The sequence below is a fragment of the Gopherus flavomarginatus genome, chromosome 4 (genome assembly GCF_025201925.1).
Source record: "Gopherus flavomarginatus isolate rGopFla2 chromosome 4, rGopFla2.mat.asm, whole genome shotgun sequence".
NCBI lineage: Eukaryota > Metazoa > Chordata > Testudines > Testudinidae > Gopherus > Gopherus flavomarginatus.
In genome coordinates, this window is record NC_066620.1 from 120,253,837 (window position 1) to 120,274,754 (window position 20,918).

At 44.0% G+C, this 20,918-nt stretch overlaps 1 protein-coding gene across 10 annotated transcripts in view; it reads right to left on the reverse strand.

Moving 5' to 3' along the window:
* Positions 1-5,253: 5,253 nt before the first annotated feature.
* Positions 5,254-20,918, reverse strand: part of TRMT11 (tRNA methyltransferase 11 homolog) — a 58,059-nt gene continuing 42,394 nt past the window's right edge. For 2 of the 10 annotated variants that reach the window (XM_050949745.1, XM_050949743.1), the window contains exon 13: positions 5,254-5,825. In XM_050949745.1, coding sequence (XP_050805702.1) covers positions 5,694-5,825 — 132 coding nt within the window. In that variant the 3' untranslated portion in view covers positions 5,254-5,693. The other 8 variants (XM_050949751.1, XM_050949749.1, XR_007773899.1 and 5 more) reach the window with 7 other exon arrangements.

Genomic DNA, 20,918 nt, shown 5'->3' on the forward strand with positions numbered 1-20,918 from the left:
TCAGAGATAGGAACAGCACTCAGTAAAGGAGACTGCATAAATAAGGACATCTAAATGCCCTTCCAAATTACTTGGAATTACCCAAGTAATTCTGTACATGTGCATAAAGGTTATTTTGATCTTTGCTAAGAATATGTAGTCACTCAAACCCACTCCTCAAAGTATTCTGATAGCTGAATGAATGCATCTTGTGCTGAATTTATCCACCATATTTATTTCACAAATGCATCCAGTAGATGAGGGTAGGGCAGCAAGTGCAGAAGCCTTTTGGTCCTTTTGATACAAATATCTACAGGCTTAATCCTGCTCCCAATTATGTCAATAGCAAAAACTCCATTGTCCTCAGAGGGAGCAGCATCTGACCCCATGTTTGCAATGAATCTCAGACAGAATGATGAGGAATTTGCTAAGGACAGTTACCATGGCACTGGGCAGCTGTCCTATTCTATTCAGAGAAAAAACCTATTCTGGGACAGAATGGAATGGAAGATTATGATTGGTATTCCTAGTCATTTGTCCTCAATTGCGCATTAATGGACATGTGCTTGCATTGCCATGGATACATCCCCACAGAAGTGAGGCATCAGTCCCACCAAAATACACATTTCTTAATGAAAACCAGAGATATGTTAAGTAACTCTAAGGTTGGGACACACACTAACGAAAATCAGTGTCACGCTGTTAGGAGTGGCTCATGGCCATGAGTGCATACTCAGGGCAGACTGTCAAAAACAGGGCAAACACCCCAAACTGGTGGTATGTTCTTAATTAGATTTCACCAAGCCAGTAATAAATGTGAACTCCTGGATCATTATGAGAGTCTTACCAGGGAGCCATAGACAGTCCTCTTAGACTCTCCCGTCTATCTTGCCAGCCAAACTGGATTTAGTGATAAATGGTCACTTACACCAAAAAAATCATACCACATTCAGGTTGCTTCCAGTCCCAAGAGACCAAACGTGCACCCCAAATCAATTAGTATCCTTGATCTTACATCAAAGACAATGCCTGTAGCCAATACTGCAATAAACCATCTAAAAGGTTTAACAACAAGAAAAAAAAGAATAAGTTATTTACAGGTTTAAGCCAGCAAACATACACACAAATGAGTTACCATCTAAACCCTGAGAGTGATCTGTCAATTCAAAGTGTCTTTCAGGGTGGATCCAGGAGGCAGCCTCTCAGGATCTCCGGCTTAAGTTTACCATCTCTGGTACTTCAGAGTTCAAACAGCCAAAAAGATGGAAAAATTTCCTGTGGCTTTGCTTTATTTCCTTCATTCATTTTCCAATCCCACAGGACGAGCTTCCCTGCACATAGCATTTCCCAGGTGCAACAGAGCCATTAAGCAATCCTTTGTTTTGTGAAGTTCCTTGATGGCTCATCTGATTTTGATAGTTCTTCTAGATGGGGAGAGATGATTCCCATGCCTGAGTTCACAAGTTCAGAGCAGTTTCAAAGTTATAAAGCAAGAAACTTACATATTTTCTTATAGCATGCAATAGAGACATTACAAGTGAGATTAATGCATGCAGCAACTTACAAGCATTTCATAAAGTCTAAAGACTAAATACATTCTTATAAGACTAATACTTATTTTGAGTAAAACTAACATACAGGTGAACAGGCTATAAAATGTCAGTTCTTAGTTAATGCCTGCAGCCTGGGCAAGAACTGGCATCTGACCTGCCAACATCACAGCCAGATCCATCTGAAGAATGGCAGATGGGCAACTCAGAGATGAACACCTACAATAGAGGAGGAGAAGAGGTGGTGCTCACATTACAAATACCCAAAGCTGAAGTTACCTCAAGCCACAAGTGCACTGTATATGGGAAATGCTCAGCCCTGCCGTGGTTGGTTACGGTCAGAGCTGAGAACCACAAAAAATCCCCCCAAAGTTGTTTGCTTCAAACCAAAATGCATTTTTTTCCAGTTTCATTTCATGTGGGGCAAGCTTTGGATGTTTTCATCCTTTTCTCTTTTTGGCTTCCAAGGGCTCCAAGTCCCATTCTCAGATTTGCTCCCATGACATGTTTACTGTCTCCACCCTCCCAAGCTCCCCAGTACTCATGTCCTTCTCCCTAAAATGCCCATCTTAGGTCTTTTCCAAACCAGCCAACTCCCATGGACTTATCTCCAGCACAACAGTGGCAGGAAAAAAAAAGAGCTACTACAGGTGATGTTCCTTGGCAGCAGGTCAGTTCTGTTCCTTCTAGACTTGGCTCCTACTCCTCCCCAGCTGTTAGACACTCTGAGCTTCCCAGAAAGGAGGTGACAACATAGCTGTGAAGGGAACTAACCCAGCTGCAGTGTGGCCCTGCAGCCTTCTACCTGCCCAATAGGGGAGCCCTGCAGAGAGGAGACTGCTGCAGACGCCTGATGACTGAGTGCAGCAGCTGCTCACTTACTGGCAGGGGGAGGAAAGTTTGATGAGCACAACTGCATAAAAGCAATAGCCTCAGACTGAACACTGCCCCTCCACTGTCCCTCCACTGCCCTGGCAGGATCATTGTTGTTCTTGATAAGTGGTGGGGAGAGGGCATTATATAGGGTTTAGTATGTTCACTTGTGACTCTCTCTCTCTCTCACACACACACACACACACACACACACACACACCCACCCACCCACCCCTACCTCTAGCTCATAATCCACACATCACAAAAAAGTCCTGGACAAAGAGGAAATAACCACCGAGGGCGTTGGGGGGGGGGGGGGGGGAGAGACTAAGAACAGTAAGATTTCTTTCCATAATAGCTAGCACTCAATAGTTCTCTGTACGGGTCCATTCTGTGAGGACACTGGCACTTAGAGCAATGTTTCTGAACTTTTTCAGATTGGTGACCCCTTATTCAAAGGCAAAAGTTTTCACAATCCTCTTACATTTGCTATAGGAGAGTTAAGAAACATGTGTCAATGATAAGGCAGGAAACTAATTGGAATCTGAGGAAGAGAGATGGGATAGAGTCAGCTTGAGTAGAGATGTCAAAAACCTCTGCTATTAATGGCTGATTCCTTCGAGGAAGGACAATCCATCCATCCATAATGGAGAGGAGACCCCAGTCCACAAACTTGAAAGGATCCCTCATTACAGAAAGCATGGCAGCTGCACCACAGCATTCACACTAACAAAACAGCAGCATCCACACATTGGGTACATAATTGGAGAGTCTACTATAGGGATGTCAGATCAGGAAAAAAATTGACCGAAGAGCTTAGATAATTGAAGCTGCTCCTAAGTGACATCAGGTGGTCGAGAGATGCTTCTTTAGCTGACTTTTTAAATTTGGTACTATTCTGAAACAGTGAATGTAATACTAGTGCCAAAATTCCACTTGTACTTTCAATTGGAATGTGGTACTCTTCAACTACTTAAGAATGTGATGTGTGAACTGCTTGTCTAGTTCCAGGGCAACTGCACCTGTACTTCCCCTCAGTGGTCTAGCAGCACTCACTCTCAGGCCTCCAGCTCCCCAGCCATTGCCTTTCTTGGGTAGAGCCCCCATCTCACACCTTCTACCAGCATATTCCCAGGCTGCACAGTTCCCTTCACTGTGTATTCCCAGCAAGACAGGCTGTCCAAGGTGTAATTGCTACAGTTATAAGTTACCACCCAGTTTTCTCTGCAAGCCTACTTTATTTTTAAGGTAAAAGCACTACAGAGAAAAACATGTTAAAAATAATAGAAGAACCTATGTACATGCTCATAAACTTACCAGACACCATCCCAACCCTAACATGGGGCTACTCTCTGGCAGAAGCAGTCCTTCAACACCCCACCCAGAGGGTTTCCTTTGTGGTAACAAGTTCATCATAGCTTCTGCTCAGAACGGGCACCCAATCTTAGAGGGTCTCAGGACACGAGTGCTGGAACCAGCTTAAAACCAGGTTATTTATCCAAAAATCATCATCTTCTGTTAGTCCCTGGAGAATTCAATTTGAATTAATATATGAAAACCTCTCCAGGCAAGTGGCTTTAACGGGCTGGTAACAGAGGAAGTACATTAGCAACCCCCTTCTACTAGAGAAGGCACATACTATGCAACAATAACACATACCAAATTGCATTTTAAATACAGTATCTCAAAGGTATTAACCCTAATTCAATAAGGTCTGATTTAACTCTTTATTGAGTTACCTTAATTCCATAAAATTTGCTCAGGATATTAGCAGTCTGTCACACGCTAAATAGATGCTACATGTTATTCCCGAGGTAGCAGCATTCTGGGACAAGTGGAGGAGACACTAAATCAAAGCGCTCTCACATATATGGGGCCTGCTTCTCCACTGCCTCTCATCTTGTACAGCTATTTAGATCATGTCTGCCAGAAAAGCGGGGACTGGTTGTGAATAAATCACCCCCTGTACAACACATGTTACACCAACTAAAGTGCCGGCATAGACAGTGCTAGGTCGGTTGGAGAGCTTCTGCCAGCATATCTACCGCAGCTCACAGAGCGCGGGGCTGGAGTAGTTAAGCCGACAGGAGAGCTCAGTTGGAACTACATTAGACAGCTCATAGCAATGCAACTGCATTGTTGCAGCTGCGCTGATGTAAAGTCTCTAGTGTAGCAATACCCTCCGAGTCAAACACAAGGGAAGGTGAATTAAGTCAATGAACTGAAGAGATGCAGACTCGTGTCTGCCTAGGTATCACTGGCTTTTTGAAGGTCACCACTATATGCAGACTATTATATGACCACAATAACCTGCAGTAAATTAAGAAATGGGGCTCTGTCTAGCTGGAACAAATAGATACACTCATCAATGCCCTGCTGAGGTATATTTGACCACCAAAAGCAAGTAAAGCCATTAATATTCTTAATTAATGGGTCTGGTAGTTTTCAAGCAAGATATTTTAACGATGGACACAATGTAGGTTCAGCAAAGTTTTCCTGTTAAAAATACAACTTCAGTTTCAAAGAGCTGATCAGGCTTAATACCATTAAGAAACTATTACCAAATCTTTTGTTGTTGTTACTGCTTTAACTATCAGTTAGTTTCTGAACCAAAAATTGCAGACAGTTAGCTTGACCAGCAGTCAAAGTTTAAGAATGCAACAGCAAACCCAAGGTACAGATGAGCTTCAGATGCGGACAGGCTTTATGGGGTTTAATAGCCTCTCCAAGCCTTGTCAGGTCCTCAGCTCCTAGGGGTTTTTTTTTTTTTGTTTTTTTGTTTTTTTTAAACATAGCTGGCCCAGTACATGGCAGTAAGAATTCACATGAGAATCTGTTGCATGCAACACAATTTTAAAAAGTCACAACAAGCTCTGTTGGTTTTTATTGTGTATCAGTTACAAAAAACAAAACAAATGAAAGCAATATTGCTAATAAGCAAACCCTGATCTCTATTACGTGTTTCTAAAGCATCCAGATGTTCACAGTTTAAGAAGCCAAACAATACTACTATTTTCTGTAAAAGAATAATAATAATAATGGTTTTAGTCAATCATCATTAGTACTTGAAAGTACAAATATAAATTAAATAAGGCTCAAAACTTGTACAATAAATCTGCTATAAACAAAGGTAATTAAAAAGAACTGTTCTTAACCTATGTTGTGGTTTTCATTGTGACTTTTTTAAAATCGAAAACAGTATTTGCTTTCTGAAGCATCCAGATGTCTTTACAAAAGAAATACAATCTTCATACTTTCCTCATTTTTAATCTGTTTGTTTTATTTTTTTTTTTACTTCTGGTTGTCTTTTTCTTCCTTGGCAATCCTCTTTGTCACACCACTGAAATACTTCTCACGAAAGGAATTGTGACCCTTGTATAGCAAAGACTGATAATCCAACAAGTGAGAATACTGGTCTTCGTCCTGTATAGCATTAAAATATAAAAGATTAGTCCCAAAAGCTCATTCAAAAAATGGCAAATGAAAGTAAATAGTCAAACTAAAAGTCATTCTAAGGTTTGCTTTTTTGTTTCTTGTTTGTTTTTTAAATAGTCCAAAGATAACTCAAGTTTCAACCAGAATTTACAGGAATGTTGATATTCTTCTCCAAATTTCAATATTAAATAGAATTCAGAAATAATTTGCAATGAATAATTGATGTGAGTTTGCAGATATTCTTGGAACAGAAAAGCTAATAGATCATTTCAAGTGTATTCATTATTCAAATCTTCTTGCCCTTTTCCATTCTATTCATCAATCTTGAACAATTTGCTATAAGTATTTGATACCCGATATTTGAAAAGTGAGCCGTGCTGTTTAACTGCAATTTTTCAGATTGAAACAGCAGCACGCAGCTGTCTCCTGACCAGAGATGTGGACAGGCACTTCCACCATGATGATTACTCAGACAGCAATTTAAGGTTTGGTACCTTGAAATGTTGCTACCAGTAACACTTAATCACACAAATATTTGTGGAAAGTAAACACAAAAGAGGCACAAGAATGGCCAGAGTGAATATGTTTAAAAATTACAGCTATTGATGGAAGGGTGGTTGGGTTTTTTGTTTCATTTTGTGCAGTATTCACTCAGCTATAATGTTAACATTTTGACTGATATCCTTATAAATTATATACATCTTATGTTAGTCAAGAATAGTTTAAGTTGGTATATATGTGTGTGTGTGTGTGTGTATAACAAAGCTGATGTGTTTTAATGTATAATATAGATACTTGACAGGGATTTTGAAACTTTATTACGTGTATTTTGAACAAAATCTCCTGGCCTTAAAAGCCAGTAAATGACTAAAATGCCATTTATTTTAATTTGTGTTAAAATTACATACACAGACACACACACAAATAAATGTCATTTTAGTCATTTACTGGCTTTTAAGGCCAGGAGATTTTGTTCAAAATACACGTTATTAAGTTTCAAAATGCCTGTCAAACATCTATATTGTACATTAAAACACATCAACTTTGCTTGGGAATAAACTTGCTGGTTACTTTACACTAACCATAAATATTAGACTGCCATTAAATTGATCATGATTGTCAGCAAGGCCTGAATTAGTAAAAGAAACCTCAAAAAAAAAAAAAAAAGCCAAATAGTCCAGGAAAGTGTTTCTTCTGTATATACATATGAGGTTTGTGATTGTAGTTTACTTTAAAACAAAGCAGCAAGTTACACTTCTGCCCTGATCTAATATAATATATGGAGATATACCTATTGCCTAGAACTGGAAGGGACCTTGAAAGGTCATTGCGTCCAGCCCCCTGCCTTCATTAGCAGGACCAAGTACTGATTTTTGCCCCAGATCCCTAAGTGGCCCCCTCAAGGATTGAACTCACAACCCTGGGTTTAGTAAGCCAATGCTCAAACCACTGAGCTATCCAGCCCACTGCCTTGATATAACACGAATTCGGATATAATGCGGTAAAGCAATGTTCCGGGTGGGGGGCAGGGCTGCACACTCGGGTGGATCAAAGCAAGTTCGATATAACACAGTTTCACCTATAGCGCAGTAAGATTTTTTTTGGCTCCCAAGGATAGTGTTACATCGAGATAGAGGTGTATTCCGTTTATAATTTTCAGTAGAGGGTTTATCCCTCCTCCCTCCTCCACCAGCGGCGGCTCCAGGCACTAGCGCTCCAAGCGTGTGCCTGGGGTGGCAAGCCGCAGGGGGCGCCCTGCCAGTCCCTGCGAGGGCGACAGTCAGGCAGCCTTCGGTGGCTTGCCTGAGGGAGGTCCGCCGGTCCCGCGGATTTGGCAGCAGGTACGCTGAAGCTGCGGGACGGATGGACCTCCCGCAGGCAAGCCGCTGAAGGAAGCCTGACTGCCGTGCTTGGGGCGGCAAAAAAGCTAGAACCGCCCCTGTCCCCCACTGCTTTGAAATTAGGGTTTCTCAAGTAGATTTTGTCACATAAATGCAAACAGTAAGATGAAAATAATTTAAGGCAACATTTACACTCAACATAATAAGTCTCCAAACCTTAGTCAATACCATATGGTGACCATGATGTAGTGGATATTTGCTTTTATTAATATTAAATACCCTGATCGTAAAGTGGAACATTTTTCAACACCAGATTGTAACAAGGTTAAAATAGTTAAATTCAAAGGAGCTTCCCTCATTATGCAACTCTTTGAGATTCTAAGCCTACAAAGCAATCTGCACAATTGGAACTTTGCGATTGCAAGGAGTACCATTGACTTCAGAGTGCATGACACTTAGAAAAACTACAATGGGTATTTTAAAAGACTGAAACTAAGATTTGTAATACTGGTTTGTGTGTATAAGTACAACTTCCCTAGTCTACTAGATACAATTAGATATATTCATGTATACGTGCATATAGTTTGTCTCTACCAGTAAATTCCATTAGGTCAAGCTACCAAAACCAAAGGTATCTAAGGAAATGTAATGTGTAAAACCACAAACAGAACAGCATTAAACTCCAAGTGCTAACAAGTCTATTTAAATACAGAGAAGATAAAGAGACAGAGTAAGAGAAAGATGATATGGGTAAATCCATAACAGATTAAAAGAAGTAGTCAACCCATTGATCAAACATTCGAATTATGGTTTGCTCTCTTCTTAAAGGAAAAAAAGTCAAACATTGAACTGTTCTGAATCCAATAATTTACCAATCACAATGGACATTATTCTGTAGAGAAGAACTAGAATTGGAATGATCAAAATCAAATTCATTCCTGATTTCAGACTGAGGCCATGGCTACACTTACAGCTGTACAGCGCTGGGAGTGACAGCTGTCTTCGTACAGCTGTGTAGGGAAAGAGCTGCAGTGTGGCCACATTGACAGCTACCAGTGCTGCAGTGTGGCCACATTTGAAGCATTTGCAGTGCTGTTGGGAGTGGTGCATTGTGGGCAGCTATCCCACAGAGCACCTCGTCTCATTTTGGCGCCCTGGGTTGTGGGAAGGGGACGGAAAGGTGCACGTCATTCCGCTTCCTGTCCCAACTCCCCGTGGTGCATTGCTTCACATCCCAGCAGTCACTGTTTTTTTCTGTCCACGTCTGGTGCCATTGTGAGTCTCCCAACGGTTTCTGTGCAGTGCAATTTCTGTGGGAAATGGAGCCCGAGCTGCTGAGGACTTTGCTGATGAGTGTCACCAGCACACCATGTTTGGCAGTTGAGCTATTCCTTTGGACTCCTCACTGTCACTTTGGAGCTGACGATGATATCGAGTCGCTTGACATGTATGACACTAAATTGCTTGTGGCATTAACTGAAATGCTCAGCACTGTGGAATGCCACTTTTGGGCTCGGGAAACAAGCACTGAGTGGTGGGATCACATCGTCATGGAAGTTTGGGATGACGAGCAGTGGCTGCAGAACTTTTGGATGAGAAAAGCCACTTTCATGGGACTGTGTGAGGAGCTCGCCCCCACCCTGCGGCGCAAGGACGCGAGATTGAGAGCTGCCCTGCCAGTGGAGAAGCAGGTGGCTATTGCCATCTGGAAGCAGGCAACTCCAGACAGCTACCGATCGGTCGTGAACCAGTTTGGAGTGGGAAAGTCAACCGCTGGAATTGTGTTGATGCAAGTTTGCAGGGCCATTAATCGCATCCTGCTAAGAAGAACCGTGACTCTGAGGAACGTGCAGGACATTCTGGATGGCTCTGCACAAATGGGTTTCCCTAACTGTGGAGAGGCGATAGATGGGACGCATATTCCTATTCTGGCACCATTTTACCTAGCATCCGAGTACATTAATCGGAAAGGGTATTTCTCTATGGTTCTCCAGGCGCTTGTGGATCACTGTGGGCGTTTCATGACATTAACACAGGCTGGCCTGGAAAGGTGCATGATGCACGCATCTTTCAGAACAGTGGCCTGTTCAGTAAGATGCAGGCCGGGACTTTTTTCCCAGACCACAAGATCACAGTAGGGGACGTCGAAATGCCCATTGTGATCCTTGGAGACTCCGCTTACCCGTTAATGCCTTGGCTCATGAAACCATATACAGGGAAGCTTGACAGGAGCAAGGACTGGTTCAATTACAGGCTGAGCCGGTGCAGAATGACTGTGCAGTGTGCATTTGGCCGTTTAAAAGGGCGCTGAGATCTCTGTACGGGAAGCTAGACTTGGGGGAAAGCAGCATCCCTGCGGTTATATCCGCGTGCTGTACCCTCCATAATACTTGTAAAGGGAAGGGTGAAACATTCAGTCAGGAATGGACCTCCGAGGTTCAACGTCTGGAGGCTGAATTTGCACAGCCAGAGAGCAGGGCTACTAGAGAGGCCCAGCACAGGGCTACAAGGATTAGGGATGCCTTGAGGGAGGAATTTGAGGCTGAAAACCAACAGTAATGTTTGGTGCCTTGCACGGGAGTGAGGTGCACTGGTTACAATGTTAGTAGGAATCCGTTTTTCCTAAAATGATGATTTGCATTGCCTGTTTCTTTCCTGGGCTACGGTATCTTCCACTTTCTGCAAAAATAAAGACTGTTTTCAAAGCCAAGAATTCATTTATTGAAAAGAAAATAAATAACTTTCTTGACAGACACACAACAAGGGGGTGGGGTGGTGAACTGTACAGTCAGAGGTTTGCATATGTCCTGTCTGGAGTGCTGTGCAATGACTGCTGCACTTCAGGATGAAAATACTGCATGGTGATGGGGGTTGAGTGCAGAGGGTAAGGGTCGTAGTTCTCAGGGCTGGTTGGTGAACGTACAGGTATTGAGGGCAGCTGGTGGTGGTAAGAACCTGGATGCTGGGGAAGGGGGTTTGGAGCTGACTTTGGGGAACAAGGGAAAGAGCTCTGGGACCTGGGGGGGGGAAAGGAACGGCATGGAAGTGCTCTGCCTGCATGGCCACGAGTGACTGGATAGAGTCCGCTTGGCGCGCCAGGATGCTTATCAGCTGCTTTGTGCTTTTCTTCTTAGCCACTCTGTTTCTCTGGCGGAGCCTGCTTTCCCTTTCTCTCCAGTCCTGGAGTTTTTTCCTCCAGTCCTGCAGTTTTTTACTCTCTCTGGCAGAGTGATCCATAACTGCATTCAGCATGTTTTCTTTGCTTTTTTGCAGCTTCTTCCTGAGGTTTTGTAGCCTCTGGCCAGTGGATAAGGGCAGTCCAGTAGTCAAGGACACTGTTCGAAAGACAAAAATGGCAACAGTTAACACAGGCTGCACTGTTTATAATCGCACCCAGACAGTTATTCCCACACAGTGAAGGAGTTTACAGTCTTCACTTTAGCATACTTTTCCCGTACCTAACAGAGCGCACCTAACCCACAGGAGGCAGGAAATGGTGAGTAAGGGGGAATGATTGCTTCAGGGATCTGCAGGGGTTTCTGTGCGTTGGGGAAAGCAAAGTACTGCAGGGGGCATCTACATTTTCCACAGGAGTTCATCCTGGAAGCTATCTCGCTGCTGCGGGTCACCTGGGAAGAGCAGGAGGGTCTTCTACAGCAATGCGGATTCCCCCTGGCCCCTATGCAGCTTGCCTGTGTGCAGCAATGGTCCCCCTACCCCTCGCGGCACAGTGGCGTGGACGCGTTAGCCTGACTGGAACAAGGACCACAGTGGCTCTCCCTATAAACTTGCGCAAGCACATTGCCCACACTCTGGCTGCAACTTTTGAAGAGATTATCGAGGCCGATTACCGCGACGTGATAGACCACATCAATGGGCTATTCCACATCTAGGCATGCATGCATGCAGCCCAAACCCCCCCTCCTCTCCCGAAACATTTCCATCCTGAAAATAAAAGCTGCGTACCAGGAACCCGTTCCTCTGCTTGTCCTTCACCAACAAGTTCCAGCTGCTGCGACTGGCTACCTTCCTCCTGGCTTGAGAAGAGCTCCTGGCTGCATGCCTCCTGGGACTCCGGGGTGTCTTCCCCCCACCACAGTACCTTCACTATCGGTTTCCTCAGCCCCCCTCCTCCCCCCCCCCGCTCTGAAGTGTCCATCGTGGTCGTCAGATTGGCAGTGGGGTCACCCCCAAGTATTGCGTCCAGCTCCTTGTAAAAACGGCAGGTCGTGGGGGCAGCACCTGAGCGGCGGTTTCCCTCGCAGGCTTTGCAATAGGCACTCCGCAGCTCCTTTACTTTAACCCTGCACTGCACTGCGTCCCGGTCATGGCCCTTTTCCAGCATGGCCCTTGAGATCTGCCCATAGGTATCGTAATTCCTACGGCTGGAGCGCAGCTGTGACTGCACAGCTTCCTCACCCCAAACACTGATGAGGTCCAGCAACTCGACATTGCTCCATGCTGGGGCTCGTTTGGCGCGTGGAGGCATGGTCACCTGGAAAGATTCACTGATTGCACTCCACACCTGGCTGAGCAAACAGGAAGGGGATTTTTAAAATTCTCGCGGCATTTAAAGGGCGAGTCACCTGAGGCCAGGGAAGTAGAGTGTGAACTGATGAGTAGAGTGACTGAACAGGCATTCTGGGACACTTCCGAATACTCTGGAGGCCAATAACAGCGCTTTTGGTGGCCACACTGGTGGAGCAGTGCTGCATCACCAGCACTGCAATCGTTACACCCCAGGCAGAGCAGGAGTACAGCCAGCGCTGCAGCCAGGGAGATGCAGTGCTGTATGTGCCTTGGAAGTGTGGATGGTGAGTAAGTTGCAGCGCTGTAAACCCACCACCAATGCTGCAACTCTCCAGTGTAGCCAAGGCCTGAGATACTAATATTTAAAACCTATTTTAACATTTCCTTTGTTTTATTAAGACTCTAAATAGGTAGGTTGGTGCATTTAGGTTGTCTATTTCATTTTTGCTTAAAACACCACCGTGACTCTGTATAAAAAGAAAGATGACTATGTTTACACTAAGGCGCCACCACTGTTGCACAACTGTGATAAATCTTATATGAAGTATACCTTGTAAGGCAGGGGTAGGCAACCTGTGGCACACGAGCTGATTTTCAACAGCACTCACACTGCCAGGGTCCTGGCCACTGGTCCGGGGGGCTCTGCATTTTAATTTAATTTTAAATGAAGCTTCTTAAACATTTTAAAAGCCGTATTTACTTTACATACAACAATAGTTTAGTTATATATTATAGACTTATAGAAAGAGACCTTCTAAAAACGTTAAAATGTATTACTGGCACGCAAAACCTTAAATCAGAGTGAATAAATGAAGACTTGGCACAGCACTTCTGAAAGGTTGCCAATCCCTGTTGTAAAGTATAATTAAAAAAGATGTAATCTGTTGAACAATGTTATCCTATTTATATCCATGTATTATCATTGTATACGAAGGTTAAGAATGTTTGCTATGTGTTTGTAACTCAAACATGTTGTGTCCCTTGGTAACACCCAGAAGACAGATTTACATCAAGATGAGCCAGCCATGTGTTGATGAGCCATTAAGGAGAATCAGCTGTTCCAGTGCACCCCTCCTGAGGATGCCTCACAGACAGTATGAACAATGGAGGCCCAGTGACTCAACAAGACTTGTAGAGCATGTGGCCCCTGACTCCATGTTTGAGATAGTTTGTCTCCATCAGTAAATGAACTGGGGGTATAAACTGGAGACTGACCACTCCTGGCCTCTTTCCTGCTCCACATCTCTGGACTATGATTTCTAACAAAGGGAAGCTTTGAACAAGGGACTGAATACTCCCAGTCTTTTGGAAGAGCCAGAGAAACTTATTGCAAGCTAACAGATTTAACATCACTGCTATTATCCTGATCTACAAACTCTGAAATCAATTGTAATGCATAGGATTCATTTTAACGTTTTAACAACTCTTCTCTTTTTTTTTTATTAATAAATCTTTACTTATTTTACTAAAGATTGGCAATCAGTGCTGCAGCCAACTTTCTAACCGCAGAAAACTGAACATTCTTGCCTCACCGTGCCCCTTCTCCGAGGCCCCACCCTAGCTTCGCCCCTTCTTGGAGGCTCTGCCGTCCACTCACTGCATCCCCCCTCCATCCATCACTCGCTCACTTGCTCATTTTCACCAGGCTGGGGCAGGAGATTAGGGTATGGGAGGGAGTACAGGCTCTGGGCTGAGTGTGTGGGCTTTGGGGTAGTGCCAGGGAAGAGGGGGTTGGGGTGCAGGAGGAGACTCTGGGTTGGGGCCAAGGGATTTGGAGTGTGAGAGGGGGCTTCAGGCTGGGGCAGGGGGTTGGGGTATGGCAAGGGGTGAGGGCTCCAGCTGGGGGTGTGGGCTTGGGATGAAGGGTTTGGGGTGCAGGAAGGGGCTCTGAGCTGGAATCAAGAGTTTTAGAGTGTGGGAGGGGGCTCTGGGCTGGGGTTTGGGGTATGGGCTCTGGCCTGGGGATGCGGGCAAGGGGGGGCTCAGGGCTGGGGAAGGTGGTTGGGGCATAGGAGGGGGCTCCAGGTGGCACTGACCGCAGGCAGCGCCCAGGAAGTGGCGACATGTCCCTCCGACTTCTAGGTGGAGAAGTGGCCAGAGAGTTCCATCCTCTGCCCCTGCCTGCAGGTGCGGCCCCCACAGCTCTCATTGGCCACAGTCTCGGCCAATGACAGCTGTGGAACCAATACTCGGGATGATGCCTGCAGGTGAGGGCAGTGCACAGAACCTCCCTGGCCACCCCTCTGCCTACGAGTTTGAGACACATGCAGGCTGCTTCCCAGGAACCACACGAAGTCTGCCTACCCCGCTGCAGCCAACTGGACTTTTAGCAGCCTGTCTACTATGCTGAGCAGAGCTGCCAGGGGTCCCTTTTCGACTGGGCGTTCTGGTCGAAAACCGGATGCCTGAAAAACCTAAATGCGGTATTTGGTAAGATCCTGAAGTACATATTGACCTGGGGTGAGTGTCTGGTTCACTAGAACTGGAAGAACCTAATAGATGTTATTTCTGGTTTTAAGAATCATTTATCACAGAAGTCTGGTTTGTCTGGATGGTGCATGAGAGGCTAGAGGGCCTGATGGGACAGTCTGTGGCTTCATAATAACTAGAATAGTAATTTGGAAGCACACATTTGTTACTGGCTTGGTGAAGTCTTATGATAGAATAAGCCACCAGTTTGGGGTGCATGCCCTGTTTTCTGGCAGTCTGACCTGAAATTGGCACCCATAGCTCTGTCCCATGCTAGGCAGCATGACAACCTGTTACCTAATGACAAGCTGAATGGGTAGAATCTGAACAGTACTGATATTCTGACTTTAGCCATAAAAAAAAATGACAAATACATGCAAGATCTTTTGGAAATAATTTATTCTCTACTATTTTTGCTGGATGTTAGGTAATTACAATGAACAGAATATAATGGGTAACTAAAATATGCTTCTGAATAATGGCTGAAGTCAGCAGGTTTATACAAGCACTAATCCTGCAACAGTATCTCTGCCAAATCTCTAAGAGGCTCTCTCTTCATATATACCTTACAGTAAGTGCATGGGCCCCACTAGTTAATGAAATCTGCAGCACAGCAGATTTCACACAATTAAAGTGTTGGTGTCAAACCCTCTTGGGTTGGTGTCAAACCCACTGAATTGCCAGGTGCAGTTTCCAAATAATGTGCCTTTTCTTCCCCTAGCTCCCGCTCTTTAAGCAAAGCAACAGGTCAGGGACAAAAGTTGAACTTTATCATTTGAATTATCACCTTAAAGCTCCCCTTCCTCTCCCTAATATTACCTACTCCAGTGCAATGACGTCTCCCATCCCTCTTTTTCTGTTTTGTTTCCCAGACCTGAAACTGAAGAGGAGGGGAAAGAATAGGAAAAGTTTTTTCATTTTATTTCCTTTGTAACCACTGCCCAAAGTTGGTATTAGAGGTAAAACATTTAACTGGTTACTCTGCACAAGCAGGTGAAGTTTGTCTAGAAGCCATTGCGTTGGGTCAGGCACCAAGAGTGGCCAACAATGAACTGTACACACTAACTTGATTAAATCTATCACTATTATATCAGTTCAGGAAAGCAAGTGATTTCCTCCTTTGTTTGTAAGAGTCAGGTTTCAACCATCTTTTAACCTACTGTCAGTCTCTGATAATGATTTCTTTCACATCGTTGGTATGGACCATGATATATTTATATTCTCCTCAGTGGCACCAATTTTCAACTAAACTGCTGTTTTTCATAAACGTTTACCCACATATGGCTTATGATGCATCCTACAATAAATGAAAGCCAGAAAGGCTGATATCAAAGTGAAAGCCACTTAGTGCTCACAACCTATTTGATCATGCAACTTCACATTAGTTTTGCTTCTATAAAATAAGCTAAAAATGGTGCAATATATTTCTAGCATAACAACGCAGGTAGGGGAGGACGGAAAAGAACTGAAGTTTACAAACAGAGCTGTGTTTACATTAGATATCTGCACACATGTTAAAGTAACGTACAAGCTTATGCTGAATCTAGTGGGCCTCAGTTCAGCCTCAGGGTAATTACTCATGTCTGTTTTTTGTTTTAAAAAATCCTCCTATCCTTATCACAGCTTCCCAGTGTTCTACATCTGGAACTGGACAGTAGCTAGAGAAACCCTTGTACAAATTTTAGACAGCTATAAACATGACCAAGTAGTTCAAACAGGACAACAGGGTCAAGTCTAGCAACTGATGCTGCTAAATACAGTAGAAAAAACTCAACTCCAATAAAGATGCCTAGAATGACCATGTGACAAGGAGGTGCTGGAAACCTTCAGCTTTGCAAACCTGTTAACACTTGGCTCCCAAGTCTTTTCATGGGCAGTCATTTGTTCAGAATGCACTTTCAGTTTAGTTCTCGTTCCCATCTTGACATGCAATTCATAGGCACATTTCTCAACTGTGGTCAACAGCCCCTCTCCTCTAGAACTCTACAGATATCAGTATTTTGTCAGGAGTACAGATTAAAAGTTTCAGAATGAGAACAATCACCAGCAAAATAAATAGGAATTATTCTGTAAAGACACCAGACACAGAATAATAGTGAAACAGAAAGTGGAAGAGAGTATATAGTCATAAAAATATTTTACAGGGTGACTCAACAAGCCCCACAAAACTAGAAGCTAGACAGTTTTATTTAAAAAGTGGAACAGACAAAAGATCCCTCCCCCTCTTCCGCCCCCCCCCCCAAACCTAACTACAACAGGAATTTAAAAACAAGTCTATCTTTAAAGAATAGATATGGAGCCTCAAGAATACTTCCCGTAATAATGCTGGAAATTGTTTTGTCCCATATACATTTGTAGTTACACAGTTTCCATCTGATTCTACTTTGGAATTAGAAAAATACGAAGTATGCAACGTAAAACTGTTTGTTTCCTCCATCCCTGTGTCACCTAAACAGTTTGCTTATGAAACTTGGAAACTAACCTGGTGCAACATCAAGCACAGTACACTTCAACTTGGCTCAACCTACAGCTAATATAAAACAAAAGACTGAACCAGTTTTATTGGACACCAACCAGATTATACACCACAAGCTTGACAGATTCTGCATCTGCTGAAGAAGCAGCCATTCATATGCCTCACCGTCAGACACACTATGGTGCTTCCACATGCATGCCAAATTCTAAACTCTGCCTCCTCATCAGCCTTGATGAGGACAGGCTCATATCCCCTATGTGGAAAAAGCTTGCTCTAATAGCGCTGGCCCTGAACAAAGAATATCACTGAGACACGAGAGGTATCCACATCCAACTAAATCCCTCCTCAACCCTTGGAGAAACTACAAGACACTTTCATGCTGTAAAAGGTCCCCTTTATAATAATGGTTTTAGGTCCTTATCATCAAGAGTAGCAAACACTCACCTCATAGCCCTCAAACTTTACTTCTCCCCCACTTCCTTTCCTTCTTGTTCTTTCACCTTCTTGGTTTTTGTTTCATACAGATTCATAAGGTATTAACTAGCTATTATTAACCTACCTCCATTATGGCCATAACCATTTATTATGGGGCAGGAGTGAAGTAATTAATGACACCTTGGCCCAAAGTAAACCTCAAAACGTTTCTTTTAAAATTTCCCACCCATTGTGTGCCATACTTGAGTACATTTTTGTATAGACTTTGTCCAGTTTGCTCTGTGTGTGTACATTACTGCACATTTATAAAAAAAGCCCCTTATCAGCTAAGCTATAAGAGGAATTCCTATTGACCTTAATGAGATAAAAACAATTCAAATTGTTTATTACTAGGAAGTTCTGTGGTCTTTATGCTTATGATAAAATTATGTATATGTCAATTAATATTTTTGGATAGGATTCTAGTCTACTTTGGTTTCTTAGATCACTAATTTCTTGAAATTATAAACACGACCAATTTTCAACACCCGTTCAATGGGACCCATTGCAGATGAGTGTTTTCAACAATAGGTCAATTTCTTTAGTAGAGTCAGAGTTTTAGAGTGTTTATACTGTACATAAATATATACAATGTATTAATTACTGCTAGAACTTGTAACTCCTGGCAATACTGCTTGATGATTATGCAGTATAATTAAGGCTGCGAGTTTGTCACGGAGCTCACGGATTCCGTGAATTTCTGTGACCTCCATGACTTCTGCAGTGGCCGGTGCGCTTGGCTCAGGGACAGCTCAGGCAGCCCCTGCGCCAGGCGCACCCGCCACTCCTGGAGCAGTCCTGGGCCGCCCCTCTCCCCTCCCAGCAGCGTTTGGGTGAGGCGGGCTCTGGGCAGCACTTACCTGGGGGCTCCCCGAAAGCAGTGACATCCCCCTCGCTCAGCTGCTAGGCAAAGGCATAGCCAGGCAGCTCTGCACGCTGCCTCCACCCAGAATGCTGGTTCTGCAGCTCCCATTGGCCAGGAACTGTAGCCAATGGGAGCTGCAGGGTCGGTGCCTGGAAGCAGAGGCAGTGCGCAGAGCTACCTGGCCACACCTCCGCCTAGGATGGAACTGAAGTGTGGCCAGGTAGCTCTGCGCACTGCCTCTGCTTCCAGGCACCGACCCTGCAGCTCCCATTGGCCACAGTTCCTGGCCAATGGGAGCTGCAGAACCAGCATTCTGGATGGAGGCAGCGTGCAGAGCTGCCTGGCTATGCCTTTGCCTAGCAGCTGAGCGAGGGGGATGTCTCTGCTTTCGGGGAGCCCCCAGGTAAGTGCTACCCAGAGCCCGCCTCACTCTGTCCTGTGCCCAATCCCCTTCCCTCCCCTGACCCCAAATATGCTGCAGCTGCTGGGTGGAGGAAGGTGTGGAGGCAGGTAGAAGCCTGCAGATCCTTCCCACTCTCCCACCCCAGTGGGGGTCCTGGCTGCCCACAACAACCTGCTCACCCCCAGCACTCAGGCCCCCCGCCTCCAGCACTCGTGGGGGCTCCGGGCAGCCCACCCCCAAGTTTTAGTCATGAGTAATTTTAGTAAAAGTCAGGGACGGGTCATGGGCCATGAATTTTTGTTTACTGTCCGTGACCTGTCAATTTTTTTTTTACTAAAAATACCCGTGACTAAAACATAGCCTTAAGTATAATCTAAAAATCACAATCTTTATAAAAATGTATCAACATTCACGGACACTGTGCACTGTGGTTGAACTATCACACACACTAGAAAATTAGTTCCTAATTAAATGAAATTATACACTAGATGCTGGAGTATGAAAAAACCCTCACTTGCACAAAAGCAAGATAAATGGGCAGATCTCCAATTCTCCCCAACAACTTCTTTTCGTGTCACTTCTTTGCTTTTACTGGACACCATAATGTCCCTACAAAACATCTGTTTGATATGAAACAGAGTAGGAAGAATATCTAAGAGATCCCTGTAAAAGGAACTAAACAATGTGATGCCAAACATACCCTCTATCAGGGGTCGGCAACCTCTGGCATGCGGTTCACCAGGGCAAGCACCCTGGCGAGCCGGGCCAGTTTGTTTACCTGCCACTTTGGCAGGTTCGGCCGATTGCGGCTCCCACTGGCTGTGGTTCACCGTCCCAGGCCAATGGGGGCAGCGGGAAGTGGCGTGGGCCGAGGGATGTGCTGGCTGCACCCCTCCCCCCACCCTCAGTTGTCACTGAACTCACTTGTCACTTACTCTTCAGTATGTGATGTACAAAACACAATAGGGATAAATGACTGAAGCCTATACACAGAAGGGTGAAGAAGTGGTTTAAATTAGAACATGTAGTCCAATACTACTACTACTGTCAAACCTGTCAATATATAAAAAATAAAACTGGTATAGGGGAAGGGGAGAGAGATACATGTCCAAATTTTAAGTTATAAATGATGGTTTGTTACTGCCAAACTCAACAGCATCTGTTCTGAACAACTTATACAATTTGTTACACTATGTAAGTGCTATTTGACAATTTAAGTCATCACTTGCATTATGAAATCCAGACTGGAAGCCTGCTGGATTGCTAGTGTATACCATAATGCTGAAGCATTAATTTGCTTCAAACCACGTCCATTGTTTAAAATAATAGCTTTTTACAGCTAATTAAGAAAATACTGGAAGCGCTTGCTCACCTCCCAGACATTTTAGCTAAGAACAATGTCCTACTTACTGACATGCCTCTGCTTTCCTACCATGTCTAAGTATCTCTTCCGTAACGTTCCATTTCCAGACTGATTTTTTTGTTAGTCATCTTTAACAGTTTAAGCAACTGAAAACACATTACCTTTCCTGCATGAAGAACTGGAGATTAAATACCATTGTCAGGAGGCCCCCACATTATTGAACTAATGTCAGACTTTAGTACTGTTTATATAATGGCTTAGAACCCAATTTTCAGAGATAAGCACTCTCAATCCCCACTGAAGTCAACAGGAAATGCATGCAGTCAGTACCTCTGAAACAATATCTTGTCCTCAAAGATCCTGCCCTCACTCATACTAACCAGTTTGCCCTGGGTGAAACATTTATCAAAATGTTTTAAAAACAAAAAACTACCGTAAATCATTGCAGACTAAGTGAGCAACACAACAGGCTTGTGTTTTGTCTTTTAAGATGTGGCATTTTTCAAAGCCTCTAATTCATGTCATAAAAACATCTTAGCAGCAGCAGCAGCAGCAGAATTGACAATCCAGTACTGGATACCAAAACTGGTGATGGTAATACAATAAATTCCCTTTTGCAGTTCAAACAGTAGAGCAAACCTTTCATATATTTGACAGTCG